Source organism: Cervus elaphus, chromosome 13 (assembly GCF_910594005.1).
Source record: "Cervus elaphus chromosome 13, mCerEla1.1, whole genome shotgun sequence".
Classification (NCBI taxonomy): domain Eukaryota; kingdom Metazoa; phylum Chordata; class Mammalia; order Artiodactyla; family Cervidae; genus Cervus; species Cervus elaphus.
In genome coordinates, this window is record NC_057827.1 from 47,007,793 (window position 1) to 47,034,212 (window position 26,420).

The 26,420-nt window shown below is 39.9% G+C and overlaps 1 protein-coding gene across 17 annotated transcripts in view; it reads left to right on the forward strand.

Moving 5' to 3' along the window:
- The window catches only part of NPAS3 (neuronal PAS domain protein 3), a 930,536-nt gene that overhangs the window by 848,708 nt on the left and 55,408 nt on the right, over nucleotides 1-26,420 (forward strand). For all 17 annotated transcript variants that reach the window (XM_043921657.1, XM_043921658.1, XM_043921659.1 and 14 more), the window contains one exon: nucleotides 9,374-9,492. In XM_043921657.1, the coding sequence (XP_043777592.1) occupies nucleotides 9,374-9,492 (119 nt within the window). The remainder of the gene's footprint in view (nucleotides 1-9,373; nucleotides 9,493-26,420) is intronic.

Consider the following 26,420-nt stretch of genomic DNA (forward strand, 5'->3'; position numbering starts at 1 on the left):
CATCACCTTCCCCTCTCTCTCCCTCCCCTCTCTCCCTTTCCCGCCCGCCCCCGCCCCCCCCCCCACCACCTCAACTCACATCCTGTTTTTCTTCCCCCCATTTCAGAGGCTCACCTCTCTTTCTCTGTTACTAATACAATTTCCTTTAGGATTTAAATTCTTCAATTACCATTTCTAATACAGACAACTTTAAACTCAGTCCTCTCAATCAATAAACATACTCAGATCTCTTTATTTTCATCACCAATATTCACCAAAGAGAAGTATATCACGTATTTACTCAACCTTTATCCCACTTCTTTAGCGAAGCTGCTCTCTCTAGAGATCCCCAAAGAAATGACAATGCCAATACGTTCATCTGGGAGGCTTGACTCTCTGTCCAATTCTTAGTAACTCCTCCCTTAGTTTCCTACAGGTTAAATTTTCATCCTTAGCACATCACTTATTTTAATTTTGTACTAAAGTGCAAAGGTAATATTTCTAGAATTTTATCAGCACTGGTGCATATCTATCCAAATAACAGTTTTCTGTAAAGCTATTTAGTGATGAAGTTGCAACTCAAATCATGAGCCCAGAGGTATGGCGATTTTACCAATATCCATGTGACTTAGTCTCCTGTGCCACATGACCAAAACGTGGTTCTCATCACGCACCAGCGCCTTACCCTGCATCACTCTTCTTTATACCGCATTAATCACTACCAGAAACTATTATATATTTTCTCCTCCTCTCAAATGAAAACGTTGTTATAAACTATCCCAGCTCATTATAGATCCTCATTATGTATTTACTGTAAATAACTGAACAAAGACTGAGCGAGCTATAACATCCAATATGTGCTATTTAAAACACTCACTGTCTTTAGGGCTGTATGCCTAGTAAGGGCCAGGAGTTCCAGGCACAGGCAAAAGATCAACCTTTAACAACATGTAAGGCGCCTTCCGTCCATACCCCTACAGGTGGAGAGTGATACTTTGTGCATCCGTGGTTTGAATCACTGCCTCATTTTTCACCCAGTGCTGCATAACTGTTTCTCATCACATGGCATTGTTGTAGTTAGTCACAGAGCTTTAAAGCAATGAAAAGGCAGAATGCATATGTGTGTGTTTGCAAGTGTCTCTGTAACCAGACTCCTCTATATGACTCCTTTTGAAAATATGGTATGTCGACATCTGTGCCTGAGATGGAGATTTGGCCAGAATGCTAAGAAAATAAACATGGCAGTTCAACTCGATACTGGCAACCAGTTACTGCCCCATGGATAGGCTGCACAGAAGATTCATGTATATGAAATAGTATATTAAAGTAAACTTACAAAAGCAAAGAGCAATCATTGCAACCATAATTTTTTCTTCCTCTTTGGGATTCTAATTTTAAAAGCATTAAAGAAGACAGCTGCTCATGCTGTGATATGCGCTAAACAGCCTGAAGGATGGAAAAAAATATATTTGTAGCTCATAATAACTATTGACCTTTCTGATATACAGTGTTCTCTGTGTTAGCTATTCGGTTCTATCAACAGTGAAGATTGAACATGACTTTTTAATAGAAAACATGGGGTTTCAAGCTGCCTTCACAAAGGTGTTTATGTATTGTTATTTTGTTTTGTACTACAAAGACCAAGTCCTGATGCCCTTTGTCTGACATCGTGTTTGTCATTAAAAAAAAGAAGAAGAAGAAGGAAAGAGAGAAAGGAAGGAAATAAAAGAAGGAAACAGAAAAGGAAAAAAAAAGCCTCAACATTACTGAGTATGTTTTATATGAGGAATTGGCTCGTAACCACTTTATAGTCGTGATAAAAGCATTGCCACACTCGATCCCATACGCAATACTGGTAATGGAATCCAAGAGGCATCCCGGGAGGACGTGCTATATTTTTCTCCCAGAATGGATCCCTCAAGTGGCAACATTTATAGGGAGTCTCCAGGAAGATTTAAAACCATCGCCTGCAGTATTCAGATGGCAGGTGCTTTAGAGCACAGAGCCTGCTGCCGAACGGGTCACGCCGGATGTCATATACTCTCAGAGGCTATCTTTACAATACCCAGTTTTTCCCCTTGAACTTTCCTGACGCTTCTAGTTGTGTACAGAAACACCCACTGGTAGCAGCTTGACTCTGACACTGTGTGTATTTCCCCGGAGTGGTATCATCCAAACACCAACTGTGGAGCAGCAGGCGGCAGCTGAACGCGCTCCTCTCCCTCGGGGGACAGCCTCCCCAAGTAGCAACCCCTGCCAGGCGCAGGAAGCCTGAATGCCAGCCTCATGCATTCCGATTCTCATCCCAGGCAGGCAGACACTGCCGGGGAGCTCATGCTGACAGGTGGCATGGGTTCGCAGATTATTATTGTTTTCCTCCTCTTTTTTTTTTTTTTTTGGCGGATTATTTTTAACGTTACTTTGAAAGAAGTTTATTGCATCATTATTGAGCCACAATTATTTTCACAGCTATGCTCTAGAGTTTCAGTTAATGATTCATAAGTTTCTAAACAAAGCTAAAGACTCACAACTGAGTGGGAGCAGGAACCAGCCCTAATGAGACTTCAATAAATATGGCTTTTCCGTCATACTCCCAAGCAAGCGCTGAAGCTGAGAGAGCTGGTGGCTGAACCAGAGGATGGCGGCTGCAGTTGCATTTGCCTGATGTCCAAAAGCTAGTACAGCCTGGGTCCTCAAGAAATAGTGGGCATTGTCTCCCCACCAGTGGCTGAGCATCTATGTGTAGTCTACAGATGCCCATCACCCCCTTCAAAATTGCCCTGGCGCATGGTAGAGGATGGGCCAGTGGGATGGAGACCAACTCTCTAAAGACAGAGAACAAAGTTTTCTCTAATTCTAGGCAAAATCAGGCCAATCCTTTTTTGCCTACCAAACCCACTGGTCCATGACTCTCAAAATAACACTTAGCAGAAAATGCTTCCTTAGAGGTGAATACAAGAAGAGGACATAATGATTTCCTCTCCACACAAAAAATAAAATAAAATAAAGGCTTCTTGGGACAAGATGTTTGGTGTGAGAGAATGAAGGGCAGGGGCAAAGACTAATTCTTCCTGAAAGAAAGCATCAGAATGTTACTTTATTCAACATGCAAACTGAGTGTCTATTTACATAAAATGTAATCCTAGGTACTTGGGGGAATGAAGGGGGCTGGAGAAGGGCAGGGAATGGGTACAACTAAATATAAGCAAGATGTCAAGCCTGCCTTTCAAGATGTCACAGTCTTGCAGATGATACTGCTGATAGCACCTTTTGCAAATTGCGCATTTAAAAAAAAAATCAGTTGAGCATTTAGCTTTGAAAACATAGACCCCACTTATAAAAATCAGCACTACAGGTCACTTTCCTTACATATGTGAATTCACCATGTACCCTGGGCAATGCATTCCTTTGCAAAATCACGAGTTTTACCCATGTGTGTGTTGTCACATTTCAAAACAAGGTCATGATTTTTCCAAAAAAAAGGTTCCACGTGGGTATTATATTATCTATCTTTGCATAACAAATCACCCCAAATACTTACAGACTTTTTTTTTTAAAACAAAGATATCTCACATAGTTTCTATAGGTCAGGAATCCAGTAACAGCTTGTCTGGGTAGTTCAAGCTCAGGGTCTTTCATGAGGTTGCCATGGAGATGTCAGTCAGAGCACAGTCATCTGAAGACTTGACTTGGGGAGGAAGGCCCACATCTAAGCTCACTCACGTGACTGTGAGGAGGACGCCTCGGTTCCTCTCCACACTGATCTCCCCAGAGGACTGCTCAAGTGTCCTCACAATATGGCAGCTGGTTTCCGTTAGAGTGAATGAGGCGGCAACAGGGAAGCCATGCTGCGTGTCATGACCAAGCCATACATCACCAAGAATGGCCACATGCTATTTATCTGAAGTAAGTCACCAAGTCTAGCCCACAGTCAAAGGGAGAGAAAGCAGGCTCCATCTTTCTGAAGGACTATTGAAGAATTTGTAGCAGTTTTAAATTACCACAGTTGTCATCCTAGATAAACATAAAATCTGCTGGGGACAATTTCTGTGAGAAAAGATTTATTTTTACCATTGACATACTATTTTTACCACTGACCTACTATGAAGTTGAAAGTGTTAGTCGCTTAGTCATGTCTGACTCTTTGCAATACCATGGACTATAGCCTGGCCAGCTCCTCTGTCCATGGGATTCTCCAGGTAAGAATACTGGGATGGGTTGCCATTTCCTCCTCCAGGGGACCTTCCCGACCCAGGGATCAAACCCAGGTCTCCCACATTGCAGGCAGATTCTCTACTGTCTGAATCACCAGGGAAGCCCTACTACTAAGTTGGGAAGATCTTATTAGATTAATGTCAATATTTAATGAATATTACTTATTGAATATATTAAATATATATAAATTATATATATATTCCCTATGTGCTATAGAGAATCAAAGTTAGACCTGTCTCCACCCTGCTGCCCTAGCATAAGAGATAAAATGAGGATATAAATAAATGTAAGAACAGTATATTGACCACATCCTGAACTTCGGAGTGGGACAAACAGGTCATGTCTATGTGCTCTGCCACTGACTATCTGGGAGACTTGGACAACATGTATTTTTATATAATGGTAAAGATTTGACATTTTCATCAGTCAGTATGGACTAAGTTAAGCTGCAATAAAAAGCAATCCCCAAATTACAACAAAAGATTTATTTCTATGAAGATGGGCTAAAGGTTCTGCCCCCTATTGTCCTCATTCCAAGACCTACGTCAATAGAGCAGCCACCATCTGAAACGTTGATAATCAACACAGCAGTGAGAAAGAGAAAGTAGGACCTTGTGACCAGCTCTTCTAGGAAATTCCACCTGAAAGCAATACATGACTTTTGTTCATATTCTTTTGGCCACAGAAAGTCACATGATCAAACCTAATTTCCAACTGGCATCGGAAGTGCAGGGAACCTTTTGCAAGAAAAGAAATAACCAGTCACCTTCTAAAGTCCTAAAGTACTACATTTCTTTTAGAGTGAATGAGGCAGCAACAAGGAAGCCTTGCTACCTGTTATGACCAAGTCATACATAGTATCTAACAAAGATAACATCACATGCCAGTGAAAGTTTGACTTTATCAAGAGAACTGTGAAATGGCCCAACATCTCTTCCCTAGTCTTATGAAGGTCATTTTGGTTGTTTGCACTTTGCCCAGAATATCTCAAAAAGGAAAAGATTCAATTAAGCAGTGAAGTGGGGGAAGAGTATATTTAACTTGGTATCTTAACAACTCAGTCCAATTCCACTTCTCCTTTAAAAGGAAAAATACTTTGCTCACACTTAAGGAGTAACAGAGTTGTCTCAAAACCTAATTTTCTTTCTCACTTCCATCATGATTTCATAGCAGTTGAGGGCTCTGACCCTAGTATTGCACAGCAAACATTTGAAGTATGCTAAAAAGAAAGGCTGTCTTTATGCCTTGGCCTCACCCTCTTGCAGGAACCCCAAGGAGAGTGCCAAAAGTGCTCAGCAAACACCTGGACCTCGGATTGGTCAGAGAGAACAGGATGGTTCCCAGCCATCTTCTCCTTCCCTCCCCCCTTGCCACTGCTTCCTGCCTCTTCATGCTAAGGACGCAGCAACTACAGTACCAGTTAGGGAATCAACAGAGGGGGAATAACACAGATATGCTTTCATATTATGGTGGCATTTGCCAATGTAAAAATTATTACAACTTTTGCTATAAATTGTTCTGTAAATTTCACAAAATATGCAGAAATTGACATTTCAAGAGCTGAGATCATTTAGATTTATTTAAAAGTTGAGGCCCTTGAGAGTCAGTAAAAGAGAGTCTATTTCTTTATCTAGCTTTCGTGTGTGTGGGCCTTGTTTTCTTTTTCCAGTTCCTTGTTTATAATTCATAGGTCACAATGGGCCGTATCTGGGCTTTGACCACTTAATCCAGGTTTACCCATCAATTTCTCCTATGTCTCAGGCAGCAAATATAACTTCTCTGAATCTCAATTTTTCTTTTTTTATCAGATCATGCAGCGATCCTGGCCTGTCTTAAAAAGTTGACAGAAAAGCCTCTGATATCTGGAAAGCACTCTAAAATGCTTTTTTGATATAGATTGGTTCCACAGCCTTTACAGAGCACCAGTTTTAAGGATACTTTTCTCATTACATCGTCCTCTCTTCTTATCCACCCAAAACACACACACACACACACACACACACACACACACACATCCTTTCTCTATTCCATGCTACAGTCATGTCACTCGTCACCAAGGCCATGCTCCCTTGGTTCTCTCCCAGTAGAACGTTCATCAAAATCCATGCTTCTCACCTGAGACCCTTAGAAACTTCTCTTCTAAAACTGCTGCTCTTGTCTGTCACTTGCAGATTACGTCTCTTTACATGAGAGACATCCCTGTCAGAGCTGAGATAACCAGAGCACATTTGCTAGCCCTTGGGGTCACGTGGCCATGGTACCTGTGTACTGGGGATTCGTTTCTTAGGTGGCCTCTGAAAGGGCCAGTGTGGCAGGTTACTTCTGCCCCTGTCCTCAGAAAGCCATGTTAAAGCAGAAATCTTTATCAGAAATTAAAGATATCTTTATCTTTTCTAAGTTGTCTTCTCTTCTTCTCCCTCACTGCCCTTCGCACCATACCCCCATGCTCTTGAAATAAAGTGTAAGGAGCAGTTATTATTTCGATTTCCAATCTAGATTTCACTGGGGCAAAATCTGACCTCAGAATTCCTCTCACACCAGTTGTCCTGGTTTTAATGAAGGCTGCTCCTGTATATTCTCAATCGCTCAGTCATGTCCAACTCTTTGCAACCCCATGGGCTGTAGCCCACCAGGCTCCTCTGTCCATGGGGATTCTCCAGGGAAGAATCCAGGCAAGTGAGCTGCCATTTCCTTCTGCTCCTGTATATACTGACGATCTAACCCATGGGGCAGGGGAATGCTGTGTTCACTGCCCAGCCAGAGCAGGATGCAATGTTCACCTCCATAGCTCATGTAGAGCTTGTGTCTCCCATTTCATCCCCTAAGGGGAACCACCCTTGCTGGGGTCTCTAAAGTATCTGCTAAGTGTTTACCTGTGAAAGCTCCATGTACTGAAAATGATAACAATTTCTAATGATGCCTGAATTATTCGCCTTTCTACAGTTACGTGGTTCCTTCCTTCCTGGGTCAGGGTTTCTTGGACCTCAGCCCTAAAACACAGTTCACTTTTCTGGGAAGTTGCATTTTTCCTCGGCTGTTGCAAACACAATCTCACTGAACAGAGCTGAATTCTGAAAGCTGAGTTTGTGATGTGAATTCTGTTGGCTTCACGTTAGTTCAAGTCTCTGAGGACCGGGGCCAATAAACGTGAAAGGGACCCTAGTAGATTGGCATACTTTTCCATTTCCACCAGGGTGAAAAACTGCTATAAATTAAGTCTAACCTTAAATGTATAATCTGTCCTTGGGAGGAAGGAAAAAAGGGAGGGGGGGTGGATATAGCATCTTCAAGCTCTCGGCATCCCTTACGAGAAAAATTGGTTCTAAGGGTCTCTGATCTTGTGTTTTAGTAAAATAGAACTGCACGGCTGACTGACAGTTCTGATCTAAAGCATTTACGTTTAAGTTTTGATCTCTCTGCTTTTGATTAAAACTAATGAGCTCATTTAATTCAAAATGGGAATCTCTGATAAGAGAAATAAGGTTGATGTGATTGGATTAGAGGGGCAAATTAAACTCTTAGAGCAGAAGTTTGTGCTTATATAGTGTATTAAAAAGCTGTTGGCGTATTATGGCGTGTTAGATGATGAGAAAAATTTCATAGTAATTCATATTTAATCAGAAGAAATGAAAGTACTAAATATAACATGGCTCTGCTTTTCCCTCGAGTGATAAAAAGCTGTACATTTAAAATGACATCAGATCCGTGCTAAGACAAAAAAAAAGAAGAAAATCTTGAGAGAGACACATAAGAAGGGACACTTGTCACTGGTTCCATCACCCCAGAATAGAAATGCCATAAATATAGGAAAATATAGTCAGGTGAAGGCAAGAATGATACAAGCCCCCAACCACAAATAGTAAGGCTTCTCTTATTATCTCACTCTTCTTTCATCAGAGCATCAAGTTTAATATTAAAAAATAGATGTTTCTTCCCCTTAGAAATATATGGAATATGTTTCATAATTTGAAATTGAAAAGCTTGTTTTGCCTATTTTTTCTTTGTTTTTTAATAGCTATTTTCTCACGTACTTAATTCTTAAATCTCTTTATTACACATATTTCTTGATCTTCATCCTAGAGAAAATTAGTGTTCTTATAGAGCTGCTCAAAATGTTTTGTTGTTGAAATTTTTTTTAACTTTAGAATAATAAGAAAAACTTTAAAGTATATTTTAGAAGAGTAAAATTAGAGTCTTTTTAGGCTTTAAAACCCCCAAGTTAACTTCTCTTCAGGAAAATACTTAAATGTGTAAAATACCATAGAAGCTTATTTCTAAAGAAAATAGATTTGCATTGCCTCCTGACCTGCATAAAGGTGGTTTTAGATCAGCAAAAATGAAAACTACCATTTTGAGTTTTTTTTTTCCCATTTTAAGTTTTATAAGTCAAAACATACTCTGCTTAATCTTAAATACATTGAAAGGGAAAGAGGAGCTGTCTTAAGAGAAGAAACTATGATTTTCTCAGAAGCAAAGAGGTAGAAACACAGAGGATGTTTTCTATTCTAGGCTGGGGATAAGCTGCCACTAGTGACAGCAAGAGCAAGCTGATCTTGGGAGTCATTTTTGTTTTTATCCATATAGCCCATTCTCAGCCCTCTATCTCCAGTCGGTTGAGAAAACGTTAGGCTTCTTATTCCCCATAATGAAGGAAAATAACTCAGAAGGGCAAGGACACTGGTCAGGGTATGGCTGCCCCAATCTTGATGGTGTCATCATGCTCAGAACTCCCCAGCAAGCAACTGATCCAAGAAGGGATTTGCAGGGAGAACAAAAAGCAAGTCGTCCTGACTCTGATCAGAAGCATCTCCACCTGAGTCTTGGTTGATCCCATAAATCTCTGGGGTCCTTCTTTTTTGTGACTGTTCTCTCCGTGTGCACCAGCCAAGCCTCATGATACACTACAATTACTATCAGATCCCACTTGGATGGCTGCTGAAACCTAAAAAGACCTGAAAAGCTCTTGCTCGAAACCAGAATGGAGTTTCTTGGGATACATTAATTCTCCCTTTTTATTTTCTGCAAAGTAAACATTTTCTAAATGAGATAAATTGATTACTACACTCTTAGCACCCATCAGTCATTTATTTTTAGTGAACTCAAGGATTGCACCTGAGCAGTAGCTGAAAGGAGCTGTGTAGAGATCTAAATCATGTGTATGTATTTTTATATTCTTCAGTGGAATCAACCAGCCCCAGTCTGCTCACCACTGACAACACCCTTGAGCGTTCCTTTTTCATCCGAATGAAATCTACTCTGACCAAACGCGGCGTGCACATCAAATCATCAGGATATAAGGTAAGCTGGGTTCCAGCAGGGGTGAGACTCCTGTCTCGGGTCCATCCTAGGTCATTTGCCTTGCATGTCCCAGCTGCTGCGGGTCCACATGATCAATACATGTGATTCTGAGCAGCACACAGGGTTCTTCGTTATCTTCCTGTCTCAAGGCAGGGGACTCATTATATCTCACGTTCTCACTTCAGACAGTTCTGGCTCACTAAATGCTTCAACAGAGTGTCTTTTCTTAAAACACGTGTTAATAATGCATCAAGTGCTCAGCACATGCTAGAAATTCACTTTGATGGAGAAGGTGAGCCAAATTCACGTCAGTCCTTAAGATGACTATTCTAGAACTACTACTATAAAAATTCTACTTCTCCCACCTCCCCCTTCCAATCCCCTCTTTCTCTTTAGAGAAAGACTGTCCATTTGAAAAAAAAAAAAAACATCTTGGCCATCAAGATTCATACATGTAGATAAGAAAATCAGGTTGGATGTCAGAAATCCTAATTTTGAAATTACAGTGGCTGAACATTCATTCACACCTTAGCATAGATAGGACACTCCACATACAGAAAATATGTTTCACGCAAGAGCAAACACCAAGTCCAGAGTCATAATCTACATTATTTTACCATTCTAAAGTTAAGAATATAAAAGCTCTAATCTTGGGAAATTCCAACATTTCAGTTACCATAGCAACATAAATTAAGACCTATGAAATTCATGAAATGCCTTTGGCAACCTGAATCTTATCAATTTTACAACATGCTAACCAGTCTCTCAAACAGTATTCATTATAGGAGGATGGCAAACAAATGGAATGCACTGTGGCTGTCGCCAGTGTGACCTCTTCCCATTGGAGAGTCTAGAGCTTCCGGTAGCCCAGTTCTTGTGGGTCATTGTTCTAGCCTTGCCAGGGATAGTAACACTCATTCTCATCAGGCTTTGAAAACCTTATATAAGTCATCAGGACAGGAGCAGCAACAGAAAAGTCAGAATCAGACATTTTCTTTGATATTAATTCTTCTCTAAAAAAATAAAGCAGGGGCAAAGCAGGTCTTTCTAGGGACAATCTTTAGATGGGCTGTCCCACAGCCCAAAGAGCACATTGGGAACACCCTTAATTTTTACCAGGGATCGAGGCAAGGGAGAGGTAGGTACTTGGGCAGCACCGGGTGCATTAGCTCCACCTACAGAGCAATTTGTGGTCCTGTGATAAAGGGGTAAGTCGGAGGACAGAAAACAGACTATCTTATCCAATTTTGTATTTTCCTGCCTCACTGAAACACTATACATTTATTAGTTGTTAACTGTGTAGTCTCAGCCAGTTTGAAATTCTATAAGCAAACTATTAGATGTAGCAATTATTGTCATGTTAATGCTAGAAAGATGCATTATTGGTATTCCAACTTTTCTCCGTGTCAGTTCTTCATCTTTCCCAGTTTGTACTGGTTTGTAGCAGGCATATCCCAGAAGGAAAGAAGGGTGGAAGGGGTGAGGTGTATTTTGTGAAAGCAATATCTAGTATAATTCAGTATCATTAGATAACTTGTTTGAAAACCAACAGAAAATTATTATTACTTTCATACAACAAACTAGAGATTATAAAACTTTGCAGCATCTTAGCTTTGCCACAAAGTGGGAGGTATGGTAAAAATAATAACAACACAGAGAAATAGTTTGAGCTTCAGTCCAGGCAAGAAACAGCAGCTTGGGTTCTGTTGGTCTGTCCTGTCATTCGGGCAGCTCAGGCAGCTGTTTTGCTACATGATCTGAAATTTCTTAAATACTGATAGAATATCATTCATTATTTTGACAAATACATAAATATATTTGTGGAGCCTATCTGAGATCCTAAACTCAGCACTGAACAACAGAAAGTCTCTGGTAACTGCTAACAAGCAGCAAGGAAAAAGACCACCATAAGTAAATAAATAAAATGATTGCAAAAAGCAGTGAAGGCTAAAATAGTAGCTAACATTTGTGCTCACTACAGTATGCTGAGTGTGAGACAGTTTGTATGTCTTTGTGACTGTCCAAGAAGAAAGTATTTTCATCGCTTCCATTTTACAGATGAAGAAACTAAACCTCAAGAGGTTAATTACACACCCAAGGTCACACACTGGGAGGGACAAGGCTGGGGTTTTAACTCTGGCAGCCTGGCTCTACATCCCCTGCACTTAGCCACAAGGCCACACTCTTTTAGGCAAAGAGTAAAGCAAGGTAATATGAGGGAGTGGCTGATGGGGACCACGTTCGACAGGCTCACTGAAGGTCTCCCTGAGTGACATGTCACCTATGAGAAGTGAATGAAAAGAGCCCTCCATGAAAACATACATAGAAGAATGTTTCTGGAGCTCCTCTGGTTTAGGATTAAGACACGTTGCTCTAAGAAGGGAAACAGCATATTAAAAAGTGCAACCTTGAACATCCAGGATTAGAAGAGATTTAGAAGCTGTTCCAGTTTCTATCAAATTATATCATGTTAAAGTGATCATAGTCAAAGATCTCTCCTGGCAAATGTCACACTGCACTTGAAAATATGTGGGTTATTTTCTAATATCTTTTGATATTGATCTCTAACATAATTCCACAGTAATAAGAGAACAGACTCTGTATGATTTCAATACTTTTAGACCATGAAACTTCTGCACCTGGTCTTAGGTCTCTGACTATGTTCCAGGGTCTCCTAGTTTATAGTCTATGGGAACTTGTATCCTACTATTGTGTGAAAATTGTGTAAATCTTAATTGTGTCAAACTGGTTGATAATGCTTTTCAGGTTTACTCTAATCTTCTACTGCTCTGTACCTTCCTTTTATTAATTTCTGAGAGTTTTATAGTGAAACGCCAACTAAAAATCTTAGTTTATCGACTTATAACAACTGTAAAACACAGTGGAACTACATGTAACTTTGTTCTGTATTTTCCAAGTCCCCTGTAAACGTGTTAACATATTTTCATAATTGACAAAAATAAAAAAGATGAATTATATCATGTTAAAGTGATCACAGTCCTCTGACAGTACCATCTTTCTCAACATATCCTGCGAGCCTCCATCCAGTGCTGACTTCCCTCCCCAGCACTGCTCACTTGAGAGTTGCTTCATCCACTGCTCCCCCAAAAAGATGAATCACCCAGCAGATCCAGCTCTCCCCCTCCTCCTCCACAGCGAACTTCCCTCATTAATTAACCTTGTCTGGAAGTGAGTGGAAGAGCTGATGAGAAGCCGTGACATGACACAGCTGAATAACATCCCTATTTATCTGTTCATTCTCAGTAAATAAATCTAACAGCTTATAAAACATTCAAATAAAACTGGTAATCACCCCCACCACCACACAATAAACACAAATAAAAAGAAACAGCGATGATAATTTCTCCATACTCCCAATATTCTCCCTAATTTATTACCATTGTTTGCTTATTTCTTTCCCCTTAGTTAAGGATTCAAGATGTTAAGCCTTGTTCAGTGCGGGTCACTACATTTTCCTCCATTTTTTCCTATGACCTTGGCACATGGGCTGTTCTGACTTTCTCTGTAACTTTTCAGCGTCATCATTGCTATCCCTGACAGTAATAATGGTAACAGAAGCACCACTTACTGAAGACTGGCAGGGACCGTGCCATTTTATACTGATTTTACCTAATCCCCACAACTTCATGTAAAAACTTCCTCTGTGCCAGGCATTGTTAAAAGTTTACGTTCGCTTACTACACCTATTTTGCAGGTGGTGAAGCTGAGACTTCCAGAGCTTCAATACTTTGCCCATATTCATTCTTATAGATCTTAAGTAGCTCCTAAGGAGTCAGGATTGATCCGTGAATTTAGGCTCCAGAGCCCTGTCTGTTCACTGGTCCGTTTCAGTGCTTAACATATTAAGTCCAAAGAAGGGTTCGGCACAAAATGGACCTCAACGAAGGACAAATAAATGTACATTTTTAAAAGAAAAACCTCTTGCTTGATTAAGACCTTTCCTTGGTATCTCAACAGATTCCACAGCACCAGTTTACAGAGAATTACCTTTCTTTCTAGAGTATATGATACCCACTCATATAGCCATGGTCAAGAATTCTAGCCAAAGAAGTGCCAACCTGTATCTGCTAAGCCAGGTTGACAGTGGTATATAAATTGGAGTTGCTTCCACACCCCAGGCCTCAGAGAAGTTGCCCTCTCCCCTCCAATGAAGTTTCCCTGCTGTGAGCTGACACTCCTTGTCTCTGTCTCCATTTGCTGTGTTATCCGATGGCGTGAAAGTGTTACTCAGTCATGTCCAACTCTTTGCGACCCCATGGACTGTAGCCTGCCAGGCTCCTCTGTCTACAGAATTCTCTAGGCAAGAATACTAGAGTGGGTAACCATTCCTTCTCCAGGGGATCTTCCCCACCCAGGGATCGAACCCAGGTCTCCCGCATTGCAGATGGATTCTTTATCATCTGAGGCACCATCTAGACCAGCCACTTTCTAAGCCTTGGGGGCTTCCTTGTTGTTTAAGTCTCATTGTTGGCCACGTATCTTCACATAATGGGCCTCTCCTTTCAGTTGCAGTGCATCAATATTCTACCTTCTTGAGTAGGTCTAGGTCTGGGGGAACTTCCTAGGTATAGCACAGTAGGGCAAAAGGAGATAATGTAATCAGGGAAATGAGAGAAGGAAGGATTCATGGGGTTGCCTCCTTACCTCCTGTCCCTTGGATGGGACCATTCCATTTTATACTCTATTCTTAAATGCCCACCAGCAGCACTGTCATTTCTAGAGTATTTATCCACATACATGATGATGTCCTACCTCTCAGGGCGTGGTGGAACATCCTGGTCTGGGAAACACAGGCAGATAGAGAATCTCTGTTACATTAATACTGTGCTGAGAATGACTCCTTGAAAATCCTCAAATTCAGGAGTTCCCCCTCTGACACACACAAACATTACTAACAGGGGATGGGAGAGCTCCAGATACTTAAACATAAGCAGTTCCCCCATCTGGAATAACTTGGCTATGAATTTGCCTGTAGCTACGTGTTAAGCCAAACAATTCCTGAAATCTATCCAGCCTTGTTATGGTCTAAAGAGTCAAAGTATAAATAATAATAGAGAAAAATACTTTGTAGGTTCACTAGTTTATTCAGCCTGCTGAAATAATTCAGCTTTAAGAATCTTTTATCAATATCTAAACATGAAGTAACAAAAGCAAAAATTTAGAGGGTGCTGTTGGAGAAGACTCTTGAGAGTCCCTTTGACCGCAAGGAGATCCAACCAGTCCATCCTAAAGGAGATCAGTCCTGGGTGTTCATTGGAAGGACTGATGCTAAAGCTGAAACTGCAGTACTTTGGCCACCTCATGCAAAGAGTTGACTCATTGGAAAAGACCTTGATGCTGGGAGGGATTGGGGGCAGGAGGAGAAGGGGGTGACAGAGGATGAGATGGCTGGATGGCATCACCGACTCAATGGGCATGAGTTTGAGTAAACTCCAGGAGTGTGATGGACAGGGAGACCTGGCGTGCTGTGATTCATCGGGTCGCAAAGAGTCAGACACAACTGAGCAACTGAACTGAGCTGAACTGAATTAGCTACAGGAAATTCTTTTTGTCTATTCTAAACCTATAAACATGGACATCTTTTAAGTTAGAAACTTCTCCTGTTCATTTTTAAAAATTCATTGTTGTATCTGTTCTGTAGAATAAGGCCCTTCCATAATTTACCAGTGATTTGTTTTATTTGGGGTGTCATAGATGCCCATAGGGGCTTCCCAGGTGGCGCTAGTGGTATAAAGAATCGACCTGCCAATGCAGGAGACATAAGAGATGTGGGTTCGATCCCTGGGTTGTGGAGATCCCATGGAGGAGGGCATAGCAACGCACTCCAGTATTTTTGCCTGGAGAGTCCCATGGACAGAGGAGCCTAGCGGGTTACAGTCCATGGGGTTGCAAAGCGTCAGACATAACTGAAGCGACTTAGCACTAGATGCCTTTAAGGATTTGATGAAATCTGTAGCACCTCTCCCAAGGTAAATGTATTTTGCATCAGGAAGTTCTTGAATCACTGAAGTGTATCCAGTGATTTCAGGTTACAAAACGCTATTTAATGTGATTAATCTTTGATACTTATTAAGAAATCAAGTTAGTGCATCTTCCAGAACATGTTTCACCAATATTATAATAGTCATCTCCTGCCTCCTCATTTCTCACTCCCTTCTGCCCATTTAGTGTTAATAATACGTACTGAAGTTCTGTGACAAAAGACATCATCTCCTAGATTACAGAATGACAAAGGGAAGACTTCCATTCTGACCCCCACATGCACACAGAGATAATCTTCTGAAAAAGTACTTCTCAGAAAATATTTGTATAAGCATAATACTGACTATTAAAAGATTCTATCTGTAGTTGAGAATTATTTTCTGTGGCACATGGTCCTCTTTTGTTTCCTGTTCACTTTAGTGTGCAACAGAGTCGTGTCGCCAGGATTTTCAATGTCAAGCTAGGTCAATTTTGGAATTGAAGGCTTTTCATATGCAAACATATTCCTGATTGAATGCGTATACTGACAAGACTCAAGATGATAGCAAACTAGAAAGGAATTATTACTCTTTCAATCATCTGGAATTTTAGTTCTTCATTTAAGTCTTATTAAACCAAGTCTATAATTCTAAGCTATCAACCCCTCCCTCTGGATCACCTGCCACTTTAATGTGCTGCCAAAACTGGTTGAATCCACCTGCTCCTATTGCCATTCCTCCAATTTAATGCCTTTTTTCTAGATCTGTCATGAGAAACCCCCAAATTACCTCCCAGAAAATTTACTTCTCCAATCTATCCTGAACTCCGCTCTATGGAATATCTTCCCAAAGTCTCAGTTATCATTTACTTCTCTACTCCTAAGTCTTCAATAATTCACAGTGCCAACATATTCAAGAAGCTGATCCTTGCCCACCACCATCTTCATCGTTCTTTCTTAGAACTCCTAATACTAATGCTCTAATAAAATCAGTCCAATCATCTTTCTTGAAATACATTTGCATACTCACACTGCTATCCTTTTGACCATATTATTTTTCCCCTAAAAATGCCTTTCTGCCACACTTCCACCTGGAAAACTCTTACTGAACCAATATGGCACCACTCAAATATCACTTATTTTTGCATTTCTCCCCATACACCTGTCCCTTCTCCTCTGTGCTAAGATAGCATTTTTAGTTTTTACTAAAGCTCTCTGTGCCTCAGTTTTCTCACCTGCAAGATAAAACTCTTAATAGCATATAACCCAAAGAATCTTCCTACAGATCAAACGAGATAACACAGGTTCTGCTATCTTCTCTCCATTTTATAAAGCACTTTCATATAACCTCATGTGAACCTCACAATGTTTGGTAATTATCTCTTTCAAATTTTTGAAGACAGGTTAAAAACTGAGCCATAGAAGTATGAATTGACTTGTCTAGAGACATGTGAATGGTAAATGGCAAAACGGAGAGAAATATCCAGATCCTCTCACTTCACATTCCTTCTTCATCCCCATATACTGTGGTAGATACTGGGTGCTTGCTTATTCTGCTTTCTTCCCTCAGCACCCAGCACAGGATGCTGCATGTAATTGCCATTCAGTACATGTCAGCTGACTAGAATTGCATGCTCTCTTTTTTCTGAAATAGCAGTGAAAATGTTGATAGTCGTGAGTCCTATAACATACCACTAGAGAACCTGCTAATTGACATCAGTGTCTTTTAGATGTGACCATTCGATCAGCTATGCACCCAGATGATTATACCATGATCTGGCTCACCTTCTCCATCTTGCCTACTAGGATATCATTACTCTTTACCAGCGCACCTTCTGAAAATCAGAATGTACCACATCTATAGCGTTCCCTTGAGCCATCAGCTGAGAATTCCTTTTAGAAAACACAGAGTCATCTTTACTTCATTTATTCATCATCACTTCATATTAGCATCTGTTGATCACCATTTTCTTTCTATTAAATCATCTTTCAAGGCTTTTTTTCTGGATATTAACATTTTGAGGCTCTGTCTCTCTGAAAAGTATAACAGTATTCAATAATAACCTGCCTTCTGCTACAACTCAGTGATTTGTTAAAGATTGCTTAAAAACATGTTAAGTGTTGTTATGGGAAGACTGGTTCTTTCTTTGCCCAAGAGACTAATTGGTTGCAATGAGTTTTAATTGTACCAAGAGAAGTTCAGCTTGGAGGTACGCCCAGCACTGGACTTCCCAGGTGGGACTAACAGTAAAGAACCCACCTACCAACACAGGAGACATAAGAGACTCAAGTTTGATCCCTGGGTCGGGAAGATCCCCTGGCAGAGGAAATGGCAACCCACTCCAGTATTCTAGCCTGGACAAACTCACGGACAGAGGGGTGACTGTCCATACAGTCATGAAGAGTTAAATACGACTGAAGCGAATTAGCACACACACACACACACATGCACACCCAGCACTAATGTAGGGGACAGTGGGGTCCTTCTCTGGAGATTTCTAAAAACATACATGAAATTCATCATGTAGGAGTCTCTCCTCCTAGATAAGTGTGAACAGACTAGATACCATCTGGGTGTTTCTTCCTATCTGAGACTGAGAAACACTCCAGGTGTCCGGACATATCAGTGCTTCCCCTGAAGCCTCGCTTCAGCTCTGTGTTGTCTTGAAATGACGACTATGGTATTCCAAGCTTCACAAAATGTAACTGTCTTGTCAAATCAATAGATGAATTTTCAGGGAAGACCAAAAATTCTGTCAACCCATTCAGCCTTTCTAAGACTACGCATATATTGCCTTTCAATCAACCCAGACACCCAGAATAAATTGAAGGAGAAAAAACTTCCAGAGTAGAACTTATAGGCAGAGGTTATCCTGATGAAAAATGCAAATAGAGGAGAGAACCAATAAAATCAAATTTTTAAAATCCTATTATCTCGTCTTAGTCCCTGCTCACCTCTGCACAATGGTCCATTACAACGTGGTTTCCAGTGTCATTTTAAATATAACTGACATTGTTTCTGATCTCAAAGAATTTACTTCCCATTACCAAGGCATGACAGAAGTTCTAGCTTGGGATATGTCATTTCTGCCGGGACTAATCAGCTAGCTATTTTACCAACTAGAGGCATAATCACTAGCCATTCTGTGAAGTGTCTGTAAACTCTAAGTATGTCAGTAACTGCAGTCCAGGTATGCTGCTCACTTACAGGTAGTTCATTTTCCATTATACAGCTTTTAGAAAGCAGGTGGACAAACAGGAGCATCCCATTTTTTAGTAATTCTAGATCTTTCCAGTTTGGTTTTCTGTGTCTTTGCTAGCTAAGAATAATGAAAATGTCAATCACTTTGAAAATGATGTCAATGATGCAAAGATTAACCTTTCTGTATATAAGGTTATTTAACTAATGAATGCCCTTCCAAGATTATGATGATTTCTTTGTAAGTATATTCTCAATCTAATGGATTTTATAATATCATCTACTATGAGGCTTTGGCCAATTAAGATTTTTAAAAGAAAGAGAAAAAAAACAGACTTTAGAACTAATAAGTAAACATAAGCACACTTCCTCATTTTTTCAGGCTCAGCACTCTTTGATGTACTGATGTACTGAGATGCCCCAACAACAGCTGCAAAGGTCCACAATTTCTGTTTCCCTAAAGTAATCTCTGGATCCAGGGGTCCAAAGCAGAAGTTACCTAACTCTGCAGATTTCAAGGGCTTCAAGATACATCCCTTTTCTAACTCTCCTTACCTCAAAACTACCTTACTGAAGAGTGACTAAGCCCATAGGCTGTGACATCAGACAGCCAAGGATTTAAACTTGGTCCTGCCTTTCCTGGCTCCGTGACCTTAAGTATATAGTTTAACTTCCTTAAGTGTCTGTTTCCTGTCCTGTAAAGTGAGAGTGCCAATAGAAGCTCCTTCATGAGACTATTATGAAATAAAGTGGGTAGGACAGTCACAGTGAGTACCACAACAATACCTGGTCCATGGTGAGCTCACAATTCATGTCCATATGTGAAGTTCTATGTTTATGGAACTCATTTTATGAATTTGATAAAGGTTGATCTAGACAATCCAAAACCTTAACTTCTACACCTCTGCATATGCACCTGCAACCATGGAAAATAGTAATTCATCAGTAATAGTTCAGATTGTCTCCTGGAAGTCACGTACACTCTAGAATAATAAACAATTTCTTCTGAGTATAGAAAATGCATTTATTTCTGGGAAATTTCTCCCTGCTTAAGTATCCTGAATATTGATTTGAACATAAGATACAAAATATAACTGAAGTACGTCATCTGTCCCTTTAACAAAAGAAACACAGATTGAATGGTTTTCTTTGTTATTGATTTAGCATCATAGCAAGACTAATATAGCCCTTTAATGCAAGAAATGAAGTAAGGGGCAGGGCCAATTTGATGTTGCTGATCTCTGGAATAAATGGAGTTTCTAGGCTCCTGTAAGCCAACAAAGGCTCCAGTTTGCTTAAAACATCTACATACATATAAATGGAACCCTCTGAGGAGAGTTTGAAGGCAGGAGGGGAAGGGGATGACAGACGATGAGATGCCCTCCAGTATCAGACTAAAAGAATGGCCTCAAAGTGCTTTGAGCAAGAGAACTCAGATTTAAACAAAAGAATCATCTCTATAATCAGTTCTCAGCTTTCTGTAGCAATATTCAAGAGAGAGAAACTTTGGGCTGCTGTTTTAACTGTGTGTGCACATGTGTATGTGTCTGTATGTTTAATCTGAACCATCAATGGGCAGTGGATATTGCTAAGTTGCCATGTTGGAAACATAACTTTTAGCTCATTGTTTGCAATGGTCCACAGAAGCAATCCATATAAGTTATCATTTGACTGATCGCAGTATTTACACCTCACTTTCACGAGGGTTTTTGTACCTGCCGTTTATTCTCCCTGGAGTATATATCGTCCTCAGATAGATCCACAGGTCACACCTACATTTCATGCAGATTTCTGTTCAACTGTCACTTCCCTCACCACCTCCTATAAAAATAGCTCAAGCACACCCTCTGTACTCCATCATCTGCTTTATCCTGCTGCCTTATTGTTCTTCATAGCACTTACAACGTAACACAATTTCATAAATTTGTCTGTGTAGAATTTGTCTCCCCCACCACAATATAAACTGAAGCTCCTAGAATAGCTCTGGTCACACAGTAGAAATTCAATAAACATTAAAAAATAAATAAATTTATAAATATTGGACATCATTTATATTAAGGCCAGAACATAGTCCTTTCTTTGGTCAGTATTTTTTTTTTTTTAATTTTTTTATTAGTTGGAGGCTAATTACTTCACAACATTTCAGTGGGTTTTGTCATACATTGATATGAATCAGCCATAGATTTACACTTATTCCCCATCCCGATCCCCCCTCCCATCTCCCTCTCCACCCGATTCCTCTGGGTCTTCCCAGTGCACCAGGCCGGAGCACTTGTCTCATGCATCCCACCTGGGCTGGTGATCTGTTTCACCATAGATAGTATACATGCTGTTCTTTTGAAACATCCCACCCTCACCTTCTCCCACAGAGTTCAAAAGTCTGTTCTGTATTTCTGTGTCTCTTTTTCTGTTTTGCATATAGGGTTATCGTTACCATCTTTCTAAATTCCATATATATGTGTTAGTATGCTGTAATGTTCTTTATCTTTCTGGCTTACTTCACTCTGTATAAGGGGCTCCAGTTTCATCCATCTCATTAGGACTGGTTCAAATGAATTCTTTTTGACGGCTGAGTAAAATTCCATGGTGTATATGTACCACAGCTTCCTTATCCATTCATCTGCTGATGGGCATCTAGGTTGCTTCCATGTCCTGGCTATTATAAACAGTGCTGCGATGAACATTGGGGTGCATGTGTCTCTTTCAGATCTGGTTTCCTCAGTGTGTATGCCCAGAAGTGGTATTGCTGGGTCATATGGCAGTTCTATTTCCAGTTTTTTAAGGAATCTCCACACTGTTTTCCATAGTGGCTGTACTAGTTTGCATTCCCACCAACAGTGTAAGAGGGTTCCCTTTTCTCCACAGCCTCTCCAGCATTTATTGCTTGTAGACTTTTGGATAGCAGCCATCCTGACTGGTGTGTAATGGTACCTCATTGTGGTTTTGATTTGCATTTCTCTAATAATGAGTGATGTTGAGCACCTTTTCATGTGTTTGTTAGCCATCTGTATGTCTTCTTTGGAGAAATGTCTGTTTAGTTCTCTGGCCCATTTTTTGATTGGGTCATTTATTTTTCTGGAATTGAGCTGCAGGAGTTGCTTGTATATTTTTGAGATTAATCCTTTGTCTGTTTCTTCATTTGCTATTATTTTCTCCCAATCTGACGGCTTTCTTTTCACCTTACTTATAGTTTCTTTTGTAGTGCAAAAGCTTTTAAGTTTCATTAGGTCCCATTTGTTTAGTTTTGCTTTTATTTCCAATATTCTGGGAGGTGGGTCATAGAGGATCTTGCTGTGATTTATGTCGGAGAGTGTTTTGCCTATGTTCTCCTCTAGGAGTTTTATAGTTTCTGGTCTTACATTTAGATCTTTAATCCATTTTGAGTTTATTTTTGTGTATGGTGTTAGAAAGTGTTCTAGTTTCATTCTTTTGCAAGTGGTTGACCAGTTTTCCCAGCACCACTTGTTAAAGAGGTTGTCTTTTTTCCATTGTATATCCTTGCCTCCTTTGTCAAAGATAAGGTGTCCATAGGTTCGTGGATTTATCTCTGGGCTTTCTATTCTGTTCCATTGGTCTATATTTCTGTCTTTGTGCCAGTACCACACTGTCTTGATGACTGTGGCTTTGTAGTAGAGTCTGAAGTCAGGCAGGTTGATTCCTCCAGTTCCATTCTTCTTTTTCAAGATTACTTTGGCTATTCGAGGTTTTTTGTATTTCCATACAAATTGTGAAATTCTTTGGTCTAGTTCTGTGAAAAATATCGTTGGTAGCTTGATAGGGGTTGCATTGAATCTATAGATTGCTTTGGGTAGAATAGCCATTTTGACAATATTGATTCTTCCAATCCATGAACACGGTATGTTTCTCCATCTGTTTGTGTCCTCTTTGATTTCTTTCATCAGTGTTTTATAGTTTTCTATGTATAGGTCTTTTGTTTCTTTAGGTAGATATACTCCTAAGTATTTTATTCTTTTTGTTGCAATGGTGAATGGTATTGTTTCCTTAATTTCTCTTTCTGTTTTTTCATTGTTAGTATATAGGAATGCAAGGGATTTCTGTGTGTTAATTTTATATCCTGCAACTTTACTATATTCATTGATTGGTTCTAGTAATTTTCTGGTAGAGTCTTTAGGGTTTTCTATATAGAGGATCATGTCATCTGCAAACAGTGAGAGTTTCACTTCTTCTTTTCCTATCTGGATTCCTTTTACTTCTTTTTCTGCTCTGATTGCTGTGGCCAAAACTTCCAACACTATGTTGAACAGTAGTGGTGAGAGTGGGCACCCTTGTCTTGTTCCTGATTTCAGGGGAAATGCTTTCAATTTTTCACCATTGAGGGTGATGCTTGCTGTGGGTTTGTCATATATAGCTTTTATTATGTTGAGGTATGTTCCTTCTATTCCTGCTTTTTGGAGAGTTTTAATCATAAATGAGTGTTGAATTTTGTCAAAGGCTTTCTCTGCATCTATTGAGATAATCATATGGTTTTTATCTTTCAATTTGTTAATGTGGTGTATTACATTGATTGATTTGCGGATATTAAAGAATCCTTGCATTCCTGGGATAAAGCCCACTTGGTCGTGGTGTATGATTTTTTTAATATGTTGTTGGATTCTGTTTGCTAGAATTTTGTTAAGGATTTTTGCATCTATGTTCATCAGTGATATTGGCCTGTAGTTTTCTTTTTTTGTGGCATCTTTGTCAGGTTTTGGAATTAGGGTGATGGTGGCCTCATAGAATGAGTTTGGAAGTTTACCTTCTTCTGCAATTTTCTGGAAGAGTTTGAGTAAGGTAGGTGTTAGCTCTTCTCTAAATTTTTGGTAGAATTCAGCTGTGAAGCCATCTGGTCCTGGGCTTTTGTTTGCTGGAAGATTTTTGATTACAGTTTCGATTTCCTTGCCTGTGATGGGTCTGTTAAGATCTTCTATTTCTTCCTGGTTCAGTTTTGGAAAGTTATACTTTTCTAAGAATTTGTCCATTTCATCCAAGTTGTCCATTTTATTGGCATAGAGCTGCTGGTGGTAGTCCTTTGGTCAGTATTCTAGTTCCTTTAAAGGAGAAAGAGAGATGAGAATATCCATCCAATAGAATTATATAATTTTTAGTTTCCAGGCCCTATTGCTAAGATAAATTGACGTTTTCTTCAGTTTTTCTTTTAAAAAGGTTTCACTAATGGTTGACATATTCTATGGCATATTTTTCATGCTATCATATTCAGTTTTTTAAAAATCAACATGTATTTAACTTGTATCCCACTTATACCCAATTCTAGTGTCTAAAACTCTGGAAGTACAATCAAGAGTCACTTGATTATTACTTGGTAGTTCTGAATATATTTAACAGGTCTCAACAGCTCCTTGTTAAATGTCCTTCAAACTCATGACTCCTTGTAGAAATCATGAAAACAGAGTGGTTTAAAATGGGCACACCTGGTGAGGGGATTCAGAAAATTTCATCCCATCACCAGCACGCTGCTGCTTACTTGCTCTGCAACTTTGGACAAGCAGCCTTGTAACTCTGGGCTTCTGTTTCCTGGCTGGAAACAAAACAACAGGACCTGCCTTCAGTGTTCTTTAGTCATTTGATGGTTGAGATTACTTCCTCCCTAGAGTATACTCTCTACATTAGGGTGAAAGCTCCTCTGGGACACTCTGGACGGAATGGAATAGGATCTGCCTAATAGGAGCAGCCCCTGACTCCTGGGAAGCAAGAGGCTAAGTCCTGCCAGTAAATTCCAATGAAGGCCACACAGTTACCAAGAGCTGCCATGTTGCCTCGTGGTCACTGCTGGTTTGAGAAAGATTCCAGCAAACATTTAACCAAGTCACTGCAACAAGGGAGAGGAGGTCTGGAAAGGATTTTGTAATTCTTCAGGAGGGCTCAGACGACGTTGCACTTTGTCCTATGGATAGACTAGATTCTGCAAAAACAATCTAGATCCTAAATTGAGGCAAAAATAGAATGGTGGTCTGAGATTAATACTCTCTTGCCTTATTCCATGAGCAGTGAGAAATTTCTTTTCCTTACTCTCTTTAATACAATACATATTCACCTCTCTTTTAATGCCAAATATAGCACAATATCATGTTCTTATTAAATTTATCTCTTTTTCCCTTTGTTTTCAATTGGCTTATTGTTGCCTGAAATGGTTGTAAGTTTCCAGTTGAAGGGAAATGCATCTTTTAACCTGCCTGGAATAGCCCTAGAGGCAAAGTCCTTGAGTTCTTTAATGATGAGTGGTGTTAACAATATCATAATTGTCAAACTCCTCAAAGAAAAGTAGCATGGAAATGTAAAGCATTCTTATTCTTAAGCTGTTCTTTTGTAATAAACTACTGTCTTCTCTCTGAAATGTATCTTTTCTCTCTGTCCACTGGACAGATCAGGGGAGTGATAAAGTTTGGCTAATGACCCATTAGCATCCAGATCCCAAGCACCTTGGCACAGTGGAGGAATGTTAAGTTCTGTGGATTTTACCTCTAGGACACAAAAGTGGTGGTCCCTGATACCTCCATGTTCTCAAGCCCTCAGCCCCGTAGGTCAAAAACAGTGAATCAGAACCCAGAAGTCAACATGAATGGGTAAGTGAAGCCCTGAACCAACAGACCAAACCATCACGATGCCATAGAGGGCAACAGAATCCGAAGCCTGGAGAGGCCCCTTGTCCACACTTCCTCCCCAGCCAGTGTTCTCCTGGGAAGAAAGAGCATCAGCAGAGTAGAGATGCCACAAAAGCCTGTGACACATTTTGGCCCCCAAAGAATCTTTTTCTTGCTGCATACAGAAATCACACCTCCTAATTATGCCATCCAGTCCTGAGAACGTTTAAAGGCTAGTGCTCTGCTAGTGAAAATTCATAGGCACCTGCTCTTGATTTTCTTCCTACTTAGAATAATTTTCACACAGCTGTGATATTGCCAAGTGACTCTATTCAAACGTTGAGGCTCAGACAAGAAGGGATATGTTGGATGTTTGGGTTGTAATGATTTCAGCTCTTCCTCTTTTTTTTTACAGCATCATTAGTAATCTGTCATTCTAATAATAATAATTCCCTTTTGACATCATGGAGGTAAGAAGAAATCATCACTGACATCAAAAATGAGGTGATATTTCAGCAGTATTATTTCAGCGAAGATAAAATGGAAAGCTTTATTACTCCCCATGCCTTTAAAGAAAGCTGAACAAGGCATATGCTGACCCTAGAGCTTATCTACTTCAGTTCCTTCCAGACTGATATGAAATAACTAATTTTAATTGTTCCAGCCAGAGTTTCAGAATGTGGTTTCCCCCAAAGCTTTCCATCTACATAATGGAAACTTTTTCAAAAACAAGCTTTATCCATCCATAACAACCGGGGGAATCAAAAGAAAAGTCTATTGTAACTAAGAACAATTTATAATTTTCATTCTTCAACATCACCTTTTGTTCCAAGTATTTAGGAATTGATTTAACTCAATCATGCAGTCAATACTGATTGTGTACCTGTTGCGTATTACACATTGGACTGGGTACTAGGAAGACAAAGATGGATAAAACAGAATCCTTGGTCCAGAGAACAGAGCAGGCACACAAAGAAAGGACCGAGATAATAGAGATCAGTTCAAGAATATTGGGAGGAAGTACAGACAACCCCTGACTTCTGTTTTTACTTATGAACTTTCAACTTTACAAGGTGCAAGAGTGATACACATTCAGTAGAAACCATACTTTGAATTTTGAATTTTGATCTTTTCCTGGGCTAGCAGTATA